The 19,889-nt window shown below is 38.1% G+C and overlaps 1 protein-coding gene across 3 annotated transcripts in view; it reads left to right on the top strand.

The window, feature by feature from the left end:
- Positions 1 to 19,439, top strand: part of PCTP (phosphatidylcholine transfer protein) — a 53,693-nt gene extending 34,254 nt beyond the window's left edge. For 2 of the 3 annotated variants that reach the window (XM_069067460.1, XM_069067461.1), the window contains exons 3-6: positions 4,079 to 4,158; positions 9,523 to 9,694; positions 13,375 to 13,442; positions 17,417 to 19,439. In XM_069067460.1, the coding sequence (XP_068923561.1) occupies positions 4,079 to 4,158; positions 9,523 to 9,694; positions 13,375 to 13,442; positions 17,417 to 17,482 (386 nt within the window). In that variant the 3' untranslated portion in view covers positions 17,483 to 19,439. Of the gene's footprint in view, positions 1 to 4,078; positions 4,159 to 9,522; positions 9,695 to 11,056; positions 11,122 to 13,374; positions 13,443 to 17,416 lie in introns of all 3 variants that reach the window. The other variant, XR_011164328.1, reaches the window with a different exon arrangement.
- Positions 19,440 to 19,889: the final 450 nt, after the last annotated feature.

Below are 19,889 nucleotides of genomic sequence, written 5' to 3'. Positions count from 1 at the left end.
TAATACCCTTTATCTTTCCATTGTACCACACTGCCTTGTGCATCAGACTAGATGGATTGAACACCCAGATGACTCTTATGGTGTATTCCTGCTTTAAGGATTCAATGGTTCTAAGTTCTAAATCAGTAATACAGACAAGCACTTATTAAGTACTTACTATGAGGTAATACTATACTATGTACTCTACAAATATCAACTAATTTCATCCTCAAAACAACCCTGTGAGGTAGTTGCTATATTATCCTCATTTTACAGGTGAGGAAACTGAGGCAGAGGTTAAGTGATTTGTCCAAGGCCACATAGCCATTTGAACTCAGGTCTTCCTAACTTCAAGCACAGTACTCTCTCTATTGTCACTTAACTTCCTGAATAGAATAAATACTTATTCTCAAGGAATAGCTATTTTGGGAAATCAATGAAATAATTAGTAACAACAATAATAGCTCATAATATATATTAGTGCTTTTAGATTTACACAAGGCTACTTATTCTCTATGAGGTATCTGATTGGAAAAGATGTATCATCAAGTAATGGGGTATAGAAATCCAACTTTTCCTACAAGAAAGTGAGGGGGGAGGCAGGAAGGAGGGGGACATGGAGGTGGGAAGGATATAAGAGAGGGCAGACTGGAGGAAAGGGGTAATCAATATGCATGTCATCTTGGGGCAGGGATAGAGAAGAGATGTGGAGAAAATTTGTAACTCAAAATCTTGTGGAAATGAATGTTGAAAGCTAAAAATAAAGAAAGCAAGAAAGAAAAAAATTTAAAAAGAAAAGATGTATCAGGTATGAACAGATGAAGGATACCATGGAGTGAGAGTGAAGCCTAATGGATGGATATCACCCTTGCCACACTGTATATACCAGCCTAATTGCTATTCCTAGAACTTAGGGCTACATGTCTTCTTTCCATGCCTCTGCATGGGCTGTGTATCCCACTCTATGACTGTAATGTACTCCCTCTGCCTCTGAGAATCTCTAGGTTCCCCATAGGGGCCTCTTCCTATGGGCAGCTTTTTGTGACTCTAGTAATTGCTAGTTTCATCCCCCTTCTCAAATAAGTATGCATATAATTATGTTTATGGGTCACATCACATATCTCAAAATGAAAGCTCTCTGAAAGCAGAGAAACTTTGTGTCTCCAGGATGAAGAGCAGTGCTTCACAAAGAGACAGGAGTAGGGAGAGGATCTGGGCTTTCATTGGTCTAAGGACCTCTGGGGAAAGGAAATTCCCTCTACCAAAGACAGTTTGCATCTCTCCTGTGACTTAAAGTCTTAGAAAGTAGTCTGGGGTGGGATTTGGAGGTCCTGAGAGGTTGTGACCTGCACAAAATAAAGGCTCCAAACATTTTTTGGCAATTGAACAAACCAGTTTCTAGTTGCTGGAAAGTATCATGACCAAAGCGATCTTTTTTTTTTCTTCTTCTCTCCCATAACAGTTCTTAAAAAGTTGCTAATTTTAATGGAATCAGTATACAAAAAATCCACGTAAATAATAGTAGCAAGTTTTAACCCCAATTGCCCTCCAAAAAGCAAAAAAAAAAAAAATTAAAACAAATGAATTGTTCTTTGTCCCCAAAGACCTACTTAAGTTTCTTTAAAGTATATTGCATATTCTTCTCTCCTCTCTCCCATTTATCTGTTGATGTTCTACCTTCTTCTTCAAAGATAGCTTTTCCTCATGTAAAATCTTTTAAGGTCCTTCACTTTATATGGTAGTAGGTCTGTTCCCCTGCTTTGTTCTCTCCTCCTTTCCCTCTCCAACCAAAACTCTATATAATCTCAGTGCAACCTTGTTCATTTTCCAGCAGTTTATCTCTGTCATTCCATGCCAAAAATATATACTCTTATCTTTTCCTTAAAATTATCCCCTAGTTCCCCTAGGCCCCTATAAGGAGTTTTTGAATAGATGGCAAATTTGGGGCAGGTTGGCATAGTGGATAGAAAGCTAGACTTGAAGCCAGGAGGACCTGGGTTCCAGTTTTGCTTCTGACACATACTGGCTGTGTGTCCCTGGGTGAGTCTCTTAACCTCTGTGTACCCCTAGAAAGTTATCTAAGATTGCAATGCTAATGTTCATCACATTGATAGAGAGGAGTTTCTTAATGGTAGTTTGTATACTAATTAAATCTAGGTTTTACCCAAACAAAACCAAAAACTAACCTTGCAAAAGACTCATATCTAAAATATTTTATTATTTACCATGTAACTGTTCATTAGAGCTTTCTGTTTGAATCATATCTCCTTAATAAACTGTCAGCTCCTGAGCTTAAGATCCCTGAAAATTAGAATCCAGTGTCTGTCTCTACCTATTCTTTCTCCTACCAAAACCACCATCTAGCTCAATATGCTATACACAGTAGGTACTTAATAAGTGATTATTGAATGAGCAATTAAACTCTGTTGGCTGCACTTAATCTTTCTAATGAATACTCTTATTACTTGTGTGACTCTGAGCAAGTTACTTTAACCTCTGCTTGCCTCAGTTTCCTCAATTGTAAAATGAAGATAATAGTACCTTCCTCCCAGGGTTGTTGTGAGTCTCAAATGAGAAAACTGTAAAGTGCTTAGCACAGTGCTTGTCATATATTAAGTGCTATTTATAATATGTGTTATATTATACATATATTATATTATGTATATGCATACATATACAATACATATGATGTTAGTTATTATTATTGTTACTACTACTATTCTCAAATGATTGTGGATTTCTTGGTATCTCAAACCTCCCTTCCCCTGCCTTGTGAAGTAACATACAGCTCAGCTTTGAGAAAAGGCAAGTATAAACATAAACACCAAGCATTGTGTCTCCTCTCCCCATGGTCCCCTGGACCCCAGCTTTTGTGGCACCATCTGTAGTCTCTTGAAACATGGGGACAATGATTCTGGTTCTGATGAGTTTTGCTCCAATGGGAGAGTGTAATTCTTTATGTTTTCAGCTCAACATCTATCTGGCCTTATCTCCCTGGAACTTTGGGGGCCTTTGCTTGACTTTCAGACTTCTTCTCAACTACAGGAGAGTCACTCATTATTTTGTCAGCAAAACCAAGCTGTCTGTGAACATGCCCACTTGAAAATATTCACTAACTGTCCTCCCCCAAGGGAGGGAAGACTTTTATACACAAGTTAAGAAATGTTTGAAACTGAAGGGAAGGAAAATTCCCGAAAGTAAAAACATTGATGCTCTGGTGACCTCTGGTGGAAATTGTGACATTTTTAAAAAGAAAAAAAAAACTTAAATACAATTTTAGTTTTCTGTAGTTGAAACAGTGTCTAAGGTTGAAAAGTAGGTCTGTAGCATTAAAGATGGTCAAGTCTTGTTCTTGGGGTTTTTTTGGCGGGGGGGGAGGGATGGGGGTGTGAGAAGGGCAGTGAGGATGGTCTGTAGCTGTGATTTCACTGGTGAAGAGAAATCTCAGTGCAGACATTCCCTCTGTCAGAAAATCATTAAACATTTATTAAACATCTACTATAAGCCATATCACAAATTCATTTACCACATAAGGCTTAGAGATACTATATTGAGCACTGAGAAATTAAATGACTTGTACATATTTTGTTTTTAGGCTAATTTCTTCTCTTCCCCCCACCCCAACGCCATCCCATCTTCATTGCTACCTGTTCTCTTAATGACTTTTCTTGTGCTGTAATTGATTCAGTGCTTTCTAGAGTTCCACAGCTAGAGATCATTAATTAGTGTTAGAAGTGACCTTTGAGATCTTTAGGACATGCCTTTACCTTAATAGGTACTAGTACTGCCTTCTCCAAGAGGTGGACCCAGCATTGGAGTGCGTCTCTCTTTTATCATTTACTATACTCTGTGATGGAATCAGAAGAATTGCATTTGCATCTGGGCTCCTACCATGCAGTGTTTGTATGACCTTGGACAAATCTTTTCATTCCTGTGAGCTTCACTGTACTTCTTTCTCAAAGAAGGGACTTGAAGTAGGAGATTTCTAAGGTCTCTGTGTTCTTAAGGCTGATAATCTCATAACTTTGATAACGTCTCCAATTGCGAAATGAGGCCAAAGAGTTTTTTTGATTTGTTTTCTTCCCTTCCTATCTTACAGAACTCTATGAAACCAAGATTCAAGGGAAGACCGTTGTCTACTGGGAAGTGAATTACCCCTTTCCCATGTACAACAGAGACGTATCCTTTTAAGCAGAACTGCCAAATGACCTCATTTGTGATCTGTTTATGAGTTCTTTGGAAATCATTAAATGCAGTTGTCACTTTGAGGACTTCTCAGGTATAGATGGCATTTCTTTCCATCCTTCTTGAAAGGCACTTGAAAACCTTGGGAAACAGAAACTTTAGTTTTTGTCTTTCTACAATCCAGCAAGATGGCTTAGAGTGTAGAGAGTTGGCTTGGCTTTAAGTGCCCCCCATTCTGACTGGTGGCATTGGGCAAGTCATTTAAATCTCTCTATTCCCCCAGACGGTCCCCTGAGACCATAAGTTCTTGAATAGCTGATGATTTGCTTTGGTGGATAATTCCCTTAACCTGGAGTTTTCTATGGCAATAAAATCATAGGTGGGGACCAAAAAAAAGATCCCTGGTAACTAGCACGATTCCTTTCACATCTATTGTTGTTGTCCAGTCATTCAGTTTTATCTGACTCTTTGTGAACCTGTGGACAATATCATGCCAATATTGTCCATGGAGTTTTCTTGGCAGAGATACTGAAATGATTTACTATTTCCTTATTCAGTATATTAAGGCAAACAGAGGTTAAGTGACTTGCCTAGGGTCACATAGCTAGTAAGTATTTGAGACCAGATTTGAATTCAGGTCCTCCTAACTCCAGGCCTAGTGCTCTATCTGCTGAGCTACCAAGCTGCCTCTCCTTTCATATAGTAGGCATTAATAAATAATGTTTGGTATTGCATATGTTGTATTGAGGATGCCTCTGCTGAAACTGTTTTAAGTCATGTGTCTAGAAACTCCAGCCAATGACTTGCTACCAGCCCAGATCTGCAGCTTCAGCCTCGGGTAATAACTAGGATTGGTTGCTAAGAAGCCTTCCCATGGGATTCATGCTCCATCCACTTCCACTCTGCTTGGTTCTTTCCTTTGGCGTTCCCTCAGCATTCATTCATTCATTCATTTGTTCGACATTCAGCAATCATGCATGAAATTCCTAGGAATGTGCAAAAGATTCTGCTTGTACTTACGGGTAATGTTAGAATGGATGTTTCTTGAGGGTAAACACTACTTCTTTGTATATTTACGATCTGAAATGGTACCTTGTCCATATTAGGTGCTTAAAAGTGAATTGAATCTTTTCCTGAATGATAATGATGATGATCAATGAATAAGCAAGCAAATTTTAAGTACATATTCTATGCCAAGTACTATGCTAGAGACCCAAAATAATGAAGTAGTCCCTGCCCTCAAGTAGCTTACAGTCTTGTGTGTGTGTGTGTGTATACACACATGTACAGATATATGTGTATATATCAGCATATAAATACATACAAAATAATTATAAGGTTTTTTTCCCTATGGCTTGGGGAAGATACTATCGGCTAAAGGGATAAGGAAAGAATTCATTTAAAAAGGTAGTGCTTGAGCTGAACTTTAAAGGAATCCACAGCAGAGGAAAGGAGGGAGTACATCCCAGGCATGGGAGACAAGCTGTGCAAAGTCACAGAGATGGGAGGTAGAAAATCAAGTGTGAGGAATAGCTAGCAGGCTAATTTGACTGGGAGTAGAGGAGAATCATATATATATGTAAAATAAGACTGGGAGGGTAGATGGGAGCCAGGTTGTGCTGCTTTAAATGCCAAACTGAATGAGAGCTGACATTTATATAAACTTTTCAGTTTATACAGCTCTTTGCATATACTATCTCTATTGATCCTCACCATAGCCTTATTAGGTGAGTAATTGCATTTTACAGATGGGGAAACTGAGGCCCCAAGAGGTAAAATGTCCTTTCTGAGGACATATACCAAAAAAAGGGGGGGGGTCAGAGAAGCATTCAAATCCAGGTTTTTTTTAAAATTTCAGATCTAGTTCTCCTCCTGTCACCTGACAAAATAGTTTACTTATTAATTGTATGTGTGTGTTTTGTCTCCCTAGCATAAACTATAAACTTCTGGGGGGCAGGTATCATCCTCATCATAATTCCATTCAACAAACAGTTGATAATCACCTACAGTGCACAAGACACTGTGCCAAGCACTACCATGTTTCCCCGATAATAAGACACTGTCTTATTATTTTTTTGGAAAGAAAAACACCAGAGGGCTTATTTTCAGGGGAGGGCTTATGTTGTCCTGCCTCAGCTCTCCTCCGCGGCACTGTTCTCAATGGCGCCAGCAAGCAAATCACTGGGGAAGAACAGGATGACGTGCTCACTGCTGCAGCTCTGATTGGATGCAGCTCGGAGCGCGGCATGCGTTTTATCCGGGGGGGGGGGGGACGGTGCATACAGAGGGTACCGTAATGTAGCGTGTAGCTCAGGGGATCACCTTCACTACAGTAGCAATCTCAATAGGGCTTATTTTTGGGGGAGGGCTTATTTTAGAGGAATCTTACACAGTAAGGGGAGGGCTTATTTTCGGGATAGGTCTTATTATCGGGGAAACATGGTAGGAATAAAAAGACAAAAACTAGAAGGCCCCTGCCCTAATGGCATTACATAGCACTTGAGAATTTACAAATTTTATTAAAAAATTTACAAAGATTTTTGCATTGATTATCTCATTCAGTCCTCCCATTGACCTTGTGAAGAAGGTATTACTGGTTCTCAGCTACCTCTTGGCACATCCCCTAAAGGCTTATGGGCAGGGCATTTCCTCAGTAAAAAGGCTTCATGAATGAATGAATGGACAAAAGAGGTTGTGCTGAGATTCTGTGTCATCAGTGGCAAGCTGCCCTACAAAAGGTTTTTTCATTCTTGGTGAATAAAAAGGGAATAAAGATAGAAGATCATTTTTTTTTCCATTCATAAACCTTTATCTGTGCATAGCACCCAGTCATTGATGGTAGAAGCTTTTGAAAGATACAGAGGAGGGTGATTAGCATTCATTAAATACCTACTATGTGCCAAACACTGTGCCAAGTGTTTTCTTTTTTGCAGTTTTTACAATTGGGGTTAAGTGACTTGCACAAGGTTACACAGCTAGTAAGTTAAATGTCTGAGGTTAGATTTGAACTGAGGTCCTCCTGACTCCAGGGCCAGCCCCCAAGTGTTTTATAAATATTTCATTTGATCTTCACAACTCAGTCAGGGAGGTGCTATTATGATTACTAGGGCCACTAGGTGGCACCATAGTGCATATAGCGCTGGGCCTGTAGTCAGGAAGACTCGTCTTCCTGAGTTCAAATCTAGCCTCAGACACTTACTAACTATACAACCCTGAGCAAGACATTTGATCTTGTTTGCCTCATTTTTCTCATCTGTAAAATGAGCTGGAGAAAGAAATGGCAAACAACTCTGGTATCTTTGACAAGACAACTTAAAATTGGATCAAAAGTGTCATACCCTACTGAAACATGACTAAACAATAGTTATGATCCCTGTTTTATAGTTGGGGAAACCAAGGCAGAAGGGTTAAGTTAAGGGTTAAGCCTTAGGTTAAGGGTTAAGAAGGGTTAACTTTCCCAGAAGCACAGACTTCCTGACCCCAGGCCTAGTGCTTTATTCACTGTGTTATCTAGATTAGGGGGTCAACAAATAATTATTAAGTGCTGATTGTTTTCCAGGTTTTAAGTTTACAAAGAAAGACAAAGTCACTCTCCCTGCTTTTAAGGAGCTTATATTCTAAGGAGGCGGACATCATACAAATGACTGTACATAGATATGTACATTATGTTGTAATCTCAGGGGAAGGATACTGGGGTAGGGTTGAAGAGAACACTGGGGAAGACTTCTTGTGGAAGTTGGGATTTGAGTTAAGTCTTGAAGGATTCCAGGGAAGCTAGGAGGTGAAGATGAGGAAGAGGGAAAACATTCTTATCATGGGAAATACCTAGTGTAAACACATGGAGATGGGAGATGAAGGATCACATGTGAGGAACAACAAATATGCTGGTATAGTTGGATTGTTCCAGATTTAATAGGTAAGCCTTAGGGTCACATGAGTATCAGAAAGGTTGAGACCCATATGGGGCATCAAGTTTAAGAAGCCTGGAAAGGAAGAAAGGAGCCAGGTTGAAGAAGACCCACATCAAACAGGGGATTTTGTATTTAAATATGGAGATAACTTGAAGTCACAGGTGTTTATTGAGTGTCCATGGTGGCTGTGGAGTTGATATGGTCAGAGTTATGCTCTAAGAAAATCACTTTGGTAGTTGAGTGAGGGATTGATTATAGTGGAGAGATACTTAGGGCAAGAAGACTGATTAGAAGGCTCTCATAATAGACTAGGTGAAAGGCAATGTGATTCTGAACTAGGATGGTAGCTGTGTGGCTGGACAGGAGGAGAATGATGTATAAAAAGGACAAAATTTGACAACATATTGGATGTGTGGGGTGAAGAGTATCAGATGATGTTGAGGAAGGAGAAGTTCTTCCTAATGCCAGTTCCTACCCACAATTAAAAATATCATTGGTAATAGTTTCTGAGGACTTGCTATGTGCTGGGTAGCTAGATGGTGCAGTGGATAGAGCACCCAGACTGAAGTCAGGAAGACTCAACTTCATGAGTTCAAATCTGTAGACACTTACTCCCTGTGTGACCCTCGGCAAGTCACTTAACCCTGTTTGCCTCAGTTTCTTCATATGTAAAATAAGATAGAGAAGGAAATGCTAAACCACTCTTGTATCTTTGCCAAGATAGCCTCAAATGGGGTTATGGAGAGTCAGACAGGACTGAAAAATAACTTAAAGGGGCAGCTATGTGGCACAGTGAATAGAGCACCAGTTCTGGAGTCAGCAAGACCTGAGTTCAAATGTGACCTCAGACACTTAACACCGCTAACTAGCTGTGTGACCTTGGGTAAGTCACTTTACCCCAATTGCCCTGCCTTCCCCCCTCCAAAAAAGAAAAAAAAAACCTTTAACAACCAACCAGCTATGTGTAGAGTACTAGGCAAGGGCTTAAAAAGAAAAAGAAAAATGAATGAGACACCATCCTTGCCATGGAACAGCTTACACTCTATTTGGGGAGACAAGCTATAAAAATAAAACCGTCATTAATATGAGGAACCATGTCTGGAACATCAAAATATACTGGCTTTGGAGTCTAAAGACCATGATTCAGATCTTAGCTCTGTCATTATTTCCAGTGTGTCATTGGGCAAAGTATTTCCCCCTCCAAAACTCTGCTAACTCACATGAAAAATGAGCTGGTTAGACTAGATTAGCCTAGGTCCCTTCTTTAAGTCTTTGTGCCAAGTACCAAATGAGGAGTACAGAGAATAATTACAGGCCAGTGAAATGACCTCTTTCCCTCTTGGTTTTGCTTTGTATAACTTCAGGAGGCCTGAGACTTGTCTACCAACTTTCCATTCTCATGTATTTACAAAACTGGAGAGGATTCTCTCCTTAACCTGGGACACAGTACGTGTATGTTCGGGACCGGAGGGACCTGTATCTAAATGGGCGAACAATCCATGTGATATTGGCTAAGAGCTTCTCCATACCTGAAATTCCAGAGAAAGATGGTATCATCCGGGTCAAGGATTACAGGCAAAGCCTTGTGATTGAAAGTGATGGCAAGCAGGGATGCAAAGGTAAAAACTCATGTCTTGGTCAGTGTTAGAATGAGGCATTTATTCCCTATTTATGCCCTTGTGATGAACTGAAAATAGGACAAAATTTATGTGACTTTCTATTAAAAATATATATTTTTTTGATTTAACAAAAATCTACGTTCTCTCCCTCCCATCTACACCCCCATTGAAAAAGAAAGAAAAACAAAACTCTTGTAATGCTCCAGTACTTTCCATACACTTTTTTTTGTTTGATCTAGAACTATGATTTCATTGGTATGGTGAATTTTCTTTAGTGACATAGATAGGCAAGCCATTTATAACCAAGAGCCTTAGAGAGTGCCCTGTAGGTATTGAAAGTTAATATCCAGGGGTGGCCAGGTGGCTCAGGGAGTAAGAGCACCGGCTCCAGCGTTGGGATGACCTGGGGATCAAATCTGGTCTCCGACACTTGGCGCCACACCCAGAAATAACTGGCCATGTAACCTTGAGCAAGTTACTTAACCCTGATTGCTCAAAAAAAAAAAAGTTATAAGAAAGTTAATATCCATAGACACACATCACACATTAGTCACTTAAAAAGTACTTATTAATTGATTGGGGAGGGGGCAGGACTTAAATCCAAATCTTTCTAACTCTGAAGTCAGCCTCATATACACTATACTATGTCATGCTATCTTTTAAATACAAATAGTATATGAAAAAGAACCAATCCCTAAGAAACTCAGGAATATTTCTGAACCCATGGGAATATTTAATTCTCTTCTTATAAATACATGAATATTTCAAAGAGTTGTGATTTTCCTCAGTGTGGGAACTCTTCACAATGCAGATTTCCACTCATTCCTAACTTAGTTGATATGTTTTAGAGCTGCCTAAGAGACTCTGAGAATCTAAACAACTTGATTTAAAAAAAGCTAGAAAGCTTCAGAGATCATAACTAGCATGTATATAGCACCCTATGGTTTCAAGGCAGTGCACATGTTATCTAATTTGCAATGGTATTTGAACCCAGGTCCAAGTGACTTTAGGGCTGACAATTTAGCTACTATAACATGTTGCCTTCTGGTTTCAGATGGTTGCCATTTTCTGACTCTTGCACTAGATCTGATCATTTCTGTTCTTTCTGAAATTTTCTTTTCTTTTTTTAAATGAATTTAATCAACCATTATGAAAATTTTGACATACAATAAGAATAAAAAATTTTGATAAAACTGTGAACTTCTGTTACCTACTTTTTTTAAAGTACATATTAAATATAACATACAATAACAAAATTAATGTTTATAATCCCTTGGGAATTTCTTTGTTTTTAATGGTGTATTTTATATGTCTTTTTTTATGTCCATCCCCCTTTCACACATTCCCCTTCCCCCCATATAGTGAAGCAAAGCAAATAAATAAACCCATTGGACATGTCTGAAAATGTGTGCATCTTCTGCCAAGAGGTATATGACATTTATAAATATGTATCACATGTCATTAGGATATATACTCAGGGAATTTTATTTTTTGAGGGGATGAACATTTATGAAGTAGTCAACCATAAAGAACATTATTTTTATTCATTAGACAAACTAAACTAAAACTTCAACTTAATTTTAAAAAGTTGAGAGCTAAACTTTGCTTTAAAATTTTGTTGTTATTCAGTCATTGTGTCTGGACTTAGACCCAGACAGGACTTAAACCCAAGTTTCCCTGATACCAAGGCCAGCCCTCTCAAGCCCTCAAACCATGCATACATACACACAAGCAGAGAAAAGTGTCTGTATGTGTGTGTGTATATGTATGCATGTATGTATATGTACATATATACACATATATGTGTATACATATGCACACAGATAAATAAATGGATATACAGAGATATAAATATAGATAAAGAAAGATAAGACAGATATTTTGTTCAGTCATTTCTGACTCTTTGTTACCCCATTTAGGGTTTTCTTAGCAAAAATAGTGAAATAGTTTACCATTTCCTTCTCCATCTCATTTTACAGTTGAGGAAACTGAAGCAAACAGGGTTAAGTGACTTGCCCAAGGTCAGACAGCTAGTAAGTGTCTGAGGCCAGATTTGAACTCAGGAAGAGGAGTCTTGGGGGAAGCTAGGTGGTACAGTGGACCAAGTACTAGGCCTAGAGTCAGGTAGACCTGATCTAGCCAAGCTCCTTCTTTGTAAAGAATAGAAAGCTGAGACCTATAAAAGTAAAGTGGCTTGCCAGAGGGTTTCACAAGCAGTAAGTAATGTTGCACGAATTCAGACCCAAGGCCTCTGAATCAAGGTCTACTTTTTATTTTTTTCTGCTATATCACATTGCTACTGCATTTTAGCTCCGGTATGGTCTACACTAAAGACCCAGGCTAGTTTTGTTTCCATTTCTGTTGGCATCATTCCTCAGGTCCCAGAGTGAAGATAAGGCTGTTAAGAGGATGTAAATTAGGATTATGTTAGAATTTCCAAAATGTTAGTGATTGGTTATAATACAGATTACAACCTGGTCGAATTTAGGGATTCTTAACAGGTCCACCTGTTGTGGACCCTTTTGGTTGTCTGATGAAGCTTCTAGACCCCTTCTTAGTATGATGTTTCTAAATGCATAAAATAAAACTCATAGGATTATAAAGGAAATCTATTATACTGAAATATAGTTTTGTATGTATCTACATCTATTAGGCAGCTAGGTGGAGAGAGTGCTGGACCTAAAATCAGGAAGACTCATCTTCTGAGTTCAAGTTTGACTTCAGATACTTACTAGCTGTGTGACCCTGGGCAAGTCACTTAATCCTGTTTGCCTTAGTTTCCTCATCTGTGAAATGAGCTGGGTACTCTAGTATCTTTGCCAAGAAAACCCCAAATGCAGTCATGAACAGTTGGACATGACTGAAATGACTGAACAGTAGCAACAATCTCTCTCTCTCTTTATCTATATCTCTATATTTATCTGTGTGCATATATATCTATGTATATATAATATATATTATATATACATACACACATATGTATGTATGTATGTACCTATCTGTCTTTGCATGTGTGTATATATGCATGGTTTGAGGGTTTGAGAGGGCTGGCCTTGATATCAGGGATGCTTGGGTGTAAGTCCTGTATGTGAATCATACTGACCTGGGCAAGTTTCTTAGCCTCCTGGTATCCCAGGCACCTCTCCAGGACCATGTTTCAGATTAGTCTTGATCAGCCTTGTCAGGAGCTTAAGACATAATGAAATTACAGTAATGTGATTTGAACCCAGATTGAACCAAATTGAACTGACTGTTTTTGTTTGTTTGTTTTGGGGGGTAGGAGGAGGTGATTGAATCAGTGGTTTTATTGGTGGAGGGACCTCCCCTTGAGGAATCTCCCTCTACCAAGATAGGTCTGCATCTGTTTTGAAACTTAGTCTTAGAGAGTTACCTGGTAGTCTGGAGAGATGAAGCGATTTGTCCAGGGCCACATGCCAATACGTTCAGAGTTGAGACTCGAATCCAGGTCTTGCTGACTCTGAGACCATTTATAAAGACTAAATTTGGGAAGAAAAATTATTGGGAAATAATCTCCAGCCCTAGATGTTTCCTTCCTTTGCAATATTGTGCCCATTTTGGATAGTCATATCACAGGTTTTTGTTTCTGTACTTTCCTATATTTTTCTTGCCTTTCTCAATTGTTCTTTTTACTTCCTTCCCCTTCCCCCCTCCCCACCCAGTTTCCATGTTCTACCATGATAACCCTGAAGGCATGATTCCATCCTGGCTCATCAACTGGGCAGCAAAGGTGAGCCTCTAAGTACTGGAGGGAAAATGTTCAACAAGCACCAGCAGTCTGACACCTGAGAAAACTGGTCATCTTTAACTCAGGGAGACCTTTCTGTGAAGGTGCCCCTTGTAACTAGGGTCAGAGTACAAGTTGGTGACTGCTGAAGTGTATGTATTGTGTGTGTGTGTGTGTGTGTGTGTGTGTGCGCGTGCGTGTTTGCACTAGAGCAGGTCACAGACAATTAAATTAAAAACAAAAACATTTATTAAGTACATACTATGTGCCAGGCACTGTGCTTAATGCTAGGGTTACAAATAAGAAAAATATAGTCTCTGCTACTGCTGCTGCTGCTTCTGTGAGACCAAAATCAGGGCCAAACTCAGTTAGGGCATACTTAGGCATGTATTCAGGGTTGGAGGAGTGGATGTAACAATATTTTGAATTACAAGAAGATGTAAACAATAACACAATAATAGTAGGAGACTTTAATCATCTCCCCCTCTCCCTTTCTTCTCCACCCCTTCTCTCAGATTTGGACAAATCTAACAGAAAAAATAAGCAAAAGGGAAAATTTATAAGTCAACAAATTTTCTGGAGAAACTAAGCTAAATGACTTATGGCATACTCAAAATGGGATGGCAGAAGAATCCCTTTTTCTCAGTGTCACTTGGAACATTTACAAAAAACAAAAAGACATTTATTATGACACATCAATATTGCGAATAAATGGGAAAAAGGCAGAAATAGCAACCACATCCTTTGTAAAAATATTAATTAGTCTAGGGAACACAAACAAAACACAAAGATCAACAGGGAGACTTAGCAATGAAACTGCCTCTATTCCTTGTTTGGTTAAGAGTATATCACCTACTCATAACTGTGAAAGGCATGTAATCTACTTCACTTATATAATTTTTGTGGTATAATCTTTAATATTAAAGTCATAAATCCATTTTGAATGGATATATAATTTATACATATGTATACACATATGCACAAATATACGTGTGTATGTATGTGTGTATGTGCACCCAAAGACCATTACCTAATAGATAAGTGGTCAAGGGATATAAACAGTTCTGAGATGAAAAAACACAAACTATCAAAAACCATAGGAAAGAATGATCCAAATCATTAATAACAGAAAAAAATGAAAATAAGAAAACCTGAGGCTTTACCTTATGCCCAGTAACTGTCAAAGTCAACTTAAGATGGGCATAATCAATGTTGGATAGGTTGTGGGAAGACAGATAAACTAATGCATTGTTGGTGAGGTTGTTAATAGGTAGAACTATTTTGAAAAACAATTTTGCATTATGGAAAAAAGTGATCACAATACTCACATATTTTGACCCAGATATTCTTTTACTAGGCATATACCCCAGGAGTTAATACATAAAAAGGAACTCTCTATATACATTGAAATATTAATGGTAGAATTTGTTTTTCAGAATTTTTTGATGTATTGATTAGTTTTGCTGACTTCTTTTCTTTTCTTTTTTTAAAATATTCATTACATGGGATGAGTCTTAGGAATGGAAAGGAGAGTGATATAGGAAGAAATACTATTGCCTTTCAACAAAATACAAATTTTTTCAAAATTAAAATAGCATTGATTTTTAAAAAGACTAACAAAACTACACATATATGTATATATGTGTGTGCATATATATTTATACCACATACCTATAGTAACAAAATAAACAAACTTTTAGCTAACAATCCAAAAAAGAGAATAAAATCTAAGAAATTAAAAAAAATTAACTTGGTAAAATCACAATGAAAAAATTTTTTTCAAACAATGGAACCAATTATGTACAATTTTATGCTCACACAACCAATAATTTAAAGGAAATAGATTACTGAAAAAAATATAAAATATTCAAATTAACAAAATCAGAAATTAAGATCTTAAACAGCCCAGTCTCTGAAAGTGAAATTAAATAAGCCATAAACTACCCAGAAGGTGTGTGAGGGGAGAGTTGGGTATAGTAGAATTATTGTACATATATTTTAACAAGAAAATTCTATCATATGTTTAAAGAACCATCAATACATATGTTACAAACTTATTCTCAATAAATGAGGAAATACTAATAATCACCAATTGGGGATATCTCCAGCCTTCTTTCTATGAAACAACTATGTCCCTAATACCTAAATTTAGAAGAGATAAAGCAGAGAGAATATTTTAGACTAGTGATTCTTAAACTTTTTGGACTCAGGACTCTTTTATATTCTTTTTTTTCTTTTACATTTATTTACTTTTAGTTTACAACTTTCAGTTTCACAAGTTTTTGAGTTCCAAATTTTCTCCCCCTCCTTCTCCTCTCCCCTTCCCTCCATGGCTGCATGCAATCCGATATAGGTTCCACAAATACCTTCACATTAGTCAAGTTGTAAAGAAGAATTATAACCAATGGAATAAACAATGAGAAAGAAACAAAATGAAACAAAAAAGAGAGAGAACAAGTAGTTTGCTTCAATCTGCATTCAGATTCCTATGAGTCCTTTGGAGTTGTCTTACAACCTTGCATTGCTGAGGGGAGCGCAGTCTATCAAAGTCAGTCATCACAGACACAATGTGTCTGCAATTGTGTACAATGTTCTCCTGGTTCTGCTACCCTCAGCATCAGTTCATGTAAGTCTCTCTAGGTTATTATGAAGTCCATCTGTTCCTCATTTCTTATAGCACAATGGTATCTCATTACATTCATATGCCACAACTTGTTTAGCCATTCCCCAATTGATGGGCATCCCCTTGATTTTCAATTCTTTGCCACCACAAATAGAGCTGCTATAATTATTTTTGTACATATGGGTCCTTCTCCCACTTGCATGATCTCTTTGGGATACAGCCCTAGAAGTGGTATTTCTGGGTCAAAGGGTATACACATTTTTATAGCCCTTTGGGCATAGTTCGAAATTGCTCTTCAGAATGGTTGAATTAGTTCACAACTCCACCAACAATGCATTCGTGTTCCAATTTTCCCACATTTTCTCTAACATTGATCATTTTCCTTTTTTGTCACTCTTTTATATTCTTAAAAATTATTGAGGACCCTAAAAGCATTTGTTCATGTGGGTTACTGATGTGGTTTTTTATATTTACCATATTAGACATTAAAACAACTTTGTATTATTATGAAAATAGCCACCCTCACAGTCACCCTGAAAGCCTATTGGGGGCCTCCCAAGGTCCCTGGACCATACTTTGAGAATCATTACTTATAGACCAATATTGTTAATGAATTTTTTTGTAGCAATGTTTAATAAAATTCTAGCAAGAAGACAAAAGCATATATCCAACGTCCTCAAAGCAAAACAAAAAAACCTCACTATAATAAAATTAGATTTAAACCAGGCAATCAAATACTGTTCAACATGAGAAAAACAACTAGCATGAATAATCCAATTTAGAACAATAATCATAACAAAAAATAAGAACAACCTGGTGGAAAGTCATACTTTAAAAAATATATTTCTTAGAAGCAATTGGATGACTCCTTTAGCCAATAGATTGATGCCAACAAAGCACACTGGACAGTCCCTATGATACTTGGCTAATAGACCAGTTTGCCAGAGTTTAGGTGCATGTTGTTCCATTCTGCAGTTTCACCTATTGAGTCTTATCCTTAAGAGTACAGGGTCATAAGCTTAGATCTGGGAGGGATCTCATAAGTTATCTAGCCCAACCAACATTTTAAAGATGAGGAATTGGGAGCCGTGAGAGTTTTTGCTTTGTTTGCTATCACACCATAATAAGTAATAGAGTAGTGATTCTGATCCAGGTCCTCTGACTCCAGGTCTACGATCTTTCACTCTTCCCATATTCTGTAACCATGTTCTGTTGAAATCTCCACAGGGTCCTACCGGGAATTTTTGCTTTATGTAGCCTTTGGGTCTCTTTTGTAAAAATCACAAGAATTGTATGGGAAATTAAGCTTGTTGCATGAGAATGTGAAATTGATGAGTTTAATTTTCTTTTACAGAATGGAGTTCCAAACTTTTTGAAAGATATCCTGAAGGCCTGTAAGAACTACCATAAGAAAACATAGAAGAAGATATCTTTAGTACCATTTCCATGAACACCATTGAGTGGTCAGGTCCTGGTGATGCCAAAACAACCTTGGCTATTTTCCTTCTCTTCCAGAGACCTGAAAGCACTCTCCAGCATGTCTTCCCTATTCATGCTAGTCTTACGCCTGACTTACAATACTGACTTCCTTTCCCACTCTCCCCACCCTAGCAACAATTCCCTTCTCCCACAGTTGAATCTAGGTCAGATCAGGAAAACTTTGCTTGTTTATATTTCAAAAGGAAAGTCCTTACTAGGGAACACAATTGGTCTATTGTGCCCATTAGAAGGGAAGAAAACAAATCAGAAAAGAAAAAAAAAAACAGTATCCACACCAACCCCTGTCTCAGGAGGTAGCTTCTTGCTGAGCACATAAGGGCTGGGGGAAGATTCATTTCATTCAAAATTGGCTTTCCTTGCACTGGAGATTGGCCAACCTGGAGTAGGAAATTTACTGTTCTGTAAATTGGCTTAGGAGAGGATTTGAGATTGTCACTCTGTCTCATACAGTCTCATTTCTTCTTGGGGAAGTATGAGATCTTCTCTTGGTGTGGAAACAGTACTCCAACTCTCCATATTTTATGTATTTCTCTCCCTGTCCCTACCCTTCTACTTCTCCAGCATTCATCTACAGAAACTCTGCTTGGTCTTCCAGAATGTATTTGATAGTGTTAGTGTCCATAGTGAACACTCCCTAGTTAGGAATCCCATAAATCTATCCCCCACACTGCATTCTGCTGAAGTGCCCTTACAGGTGGTCAGCTCAGAGAATACTCATGGAATCTAGGGGATGACCTCTTAGCTTACCCTTAGGACCAGTTAGATCTATGGCCTGGCCGGCTTTAAGCTTTTTATCTCAGGGAACCTACCAAAGTTGACTGCTCTTCCTCTCACCAGAAAACCTTATGAACTTTGATTTAACTAACCTGTGCCTCAAAGTTGGTTCCCATCAGAACCATACCCAGTTATTGGAGAATGAGAAGGAAAGATAGCAGCAATTTTGGTGATTTTCTCAGGGGCAATATCTACCTAGCATATGATAGTACAGAATCCCTGTTGTTGCAGATAGAAATCCAGGACTGTCTTTGTTCAGAATTGAGGATGCAGACTACCACAGAGTCTCATTTTGTGTTTCTTCTGTATGAAAGGGAATTGACTCTTTGAAGCGTGAATTAAAACAAATAAACAAAAACACTTGCCCTTTTCCTGGGAGTAACTTATTGATCTTGCTTTTATCTATGTGGCTCCCTTTACATGAATGAAATCACTCATCTGATAATTTGACCATTAGGTGAGGCTGCAGGACCCAGAAAGGGAGTGGAGTTCATTGCATTCCAAAGACTTACTTTGAATCAATGACTTAAAAGCCTGGCATCTGTGCCTCTTGAGTGAAGTTAATTTTAGCTACAAGGCTCTTTCCTCACACATTATGATGCCCAGAATTTGATTCCACTCACGAACAAGTTTCTTATAAACAAAATCAAAAGCATAATCAACACTTAGCTCAGTATTAGGCACATAGTAGGGTGCTTAATAGATATTGATTGATTATTCTGCAATATGGCTAGCCTTTTTTATTGCATTTGGAAAAAAAAATGATGTCTCAATGGAAGATGCCATCTAGGTCAGTGAGTGAACATGGCCGTGTGGTACATAAAATCTCTCACTTGACTTTTGAACAGTGAATCACCATGCAGGAATGTAATGTAAATTATCTCTTTGTTTTATCTGGCTTCATTTTGTTTTTAAAAATTACTTCCTAGGGGCAGTTAGGTGGTGCACTGAATAGAGCACTGGCCCTGGAGTCAGGCAGACCTGAGTTCAAATTTGACCTCAGACACTTGACACACTTACTAGCTGTGTGACCTTATACAAGTCACTTAACCCCAATTGCCCTGCCTTCCCCCTTCCAAAAAGACAATAAAATTACTTCCTTAGTTTTATTGTTGTCTGTTATTTTCACATCATTATCCCCACTTAATTTCCATGCTTACACTCATCCTGCTATCATTGAACCAGCTTTTGTATTAAAAAATTAAGAATAATCTGATAGAGAGATATTACCTGACAGATATGATCAATATTCCATACTCCTGAACTGCTAGGTCTTTGTGGAAAGAAGTGGGTCATCTCTAGTTCTATAGGACTAAGATGGTTTATTGAAAGAAATCATATTTCTATTTTGATAACAGTTCTACTAGCATCCGTTTCATTATCATAGCCATGGTCAATATTGTTTTCATTATTTTGCTTGTTTTACTTCATACAAGTCTTCCCCAAAAGACATCTTCAGAAGATGACATTCAATCAATCAATATGTATGTATTAAGTACTTACCTTGTGCAAGGCTTGGGACCAGGATCTGGGGAACCAAAGTGTCTCCCCTC

The sequence above is a fragment of the Petaurus breviceps genome, unplaced genomic scaffold (assembly GCF_028583685.1).
Source record: "Petaurus breviceps papuanus isolate PSGF00001 unplaced genomic scaffold, PetGlider_PUasm1.0 90750, whole genome shotgun sequence".
Classification (NCBI taxonomy): Eukaryota; Metazoa; Chordata; class Mammalia; order Diprotodontia; family Petauridae; genus Petaurus; species Petaurus breviceps.
Note: the sequence above shows the minus strand (reverse complement) of the source record. Positions and strands in the feature narration are given on the sequence as shown.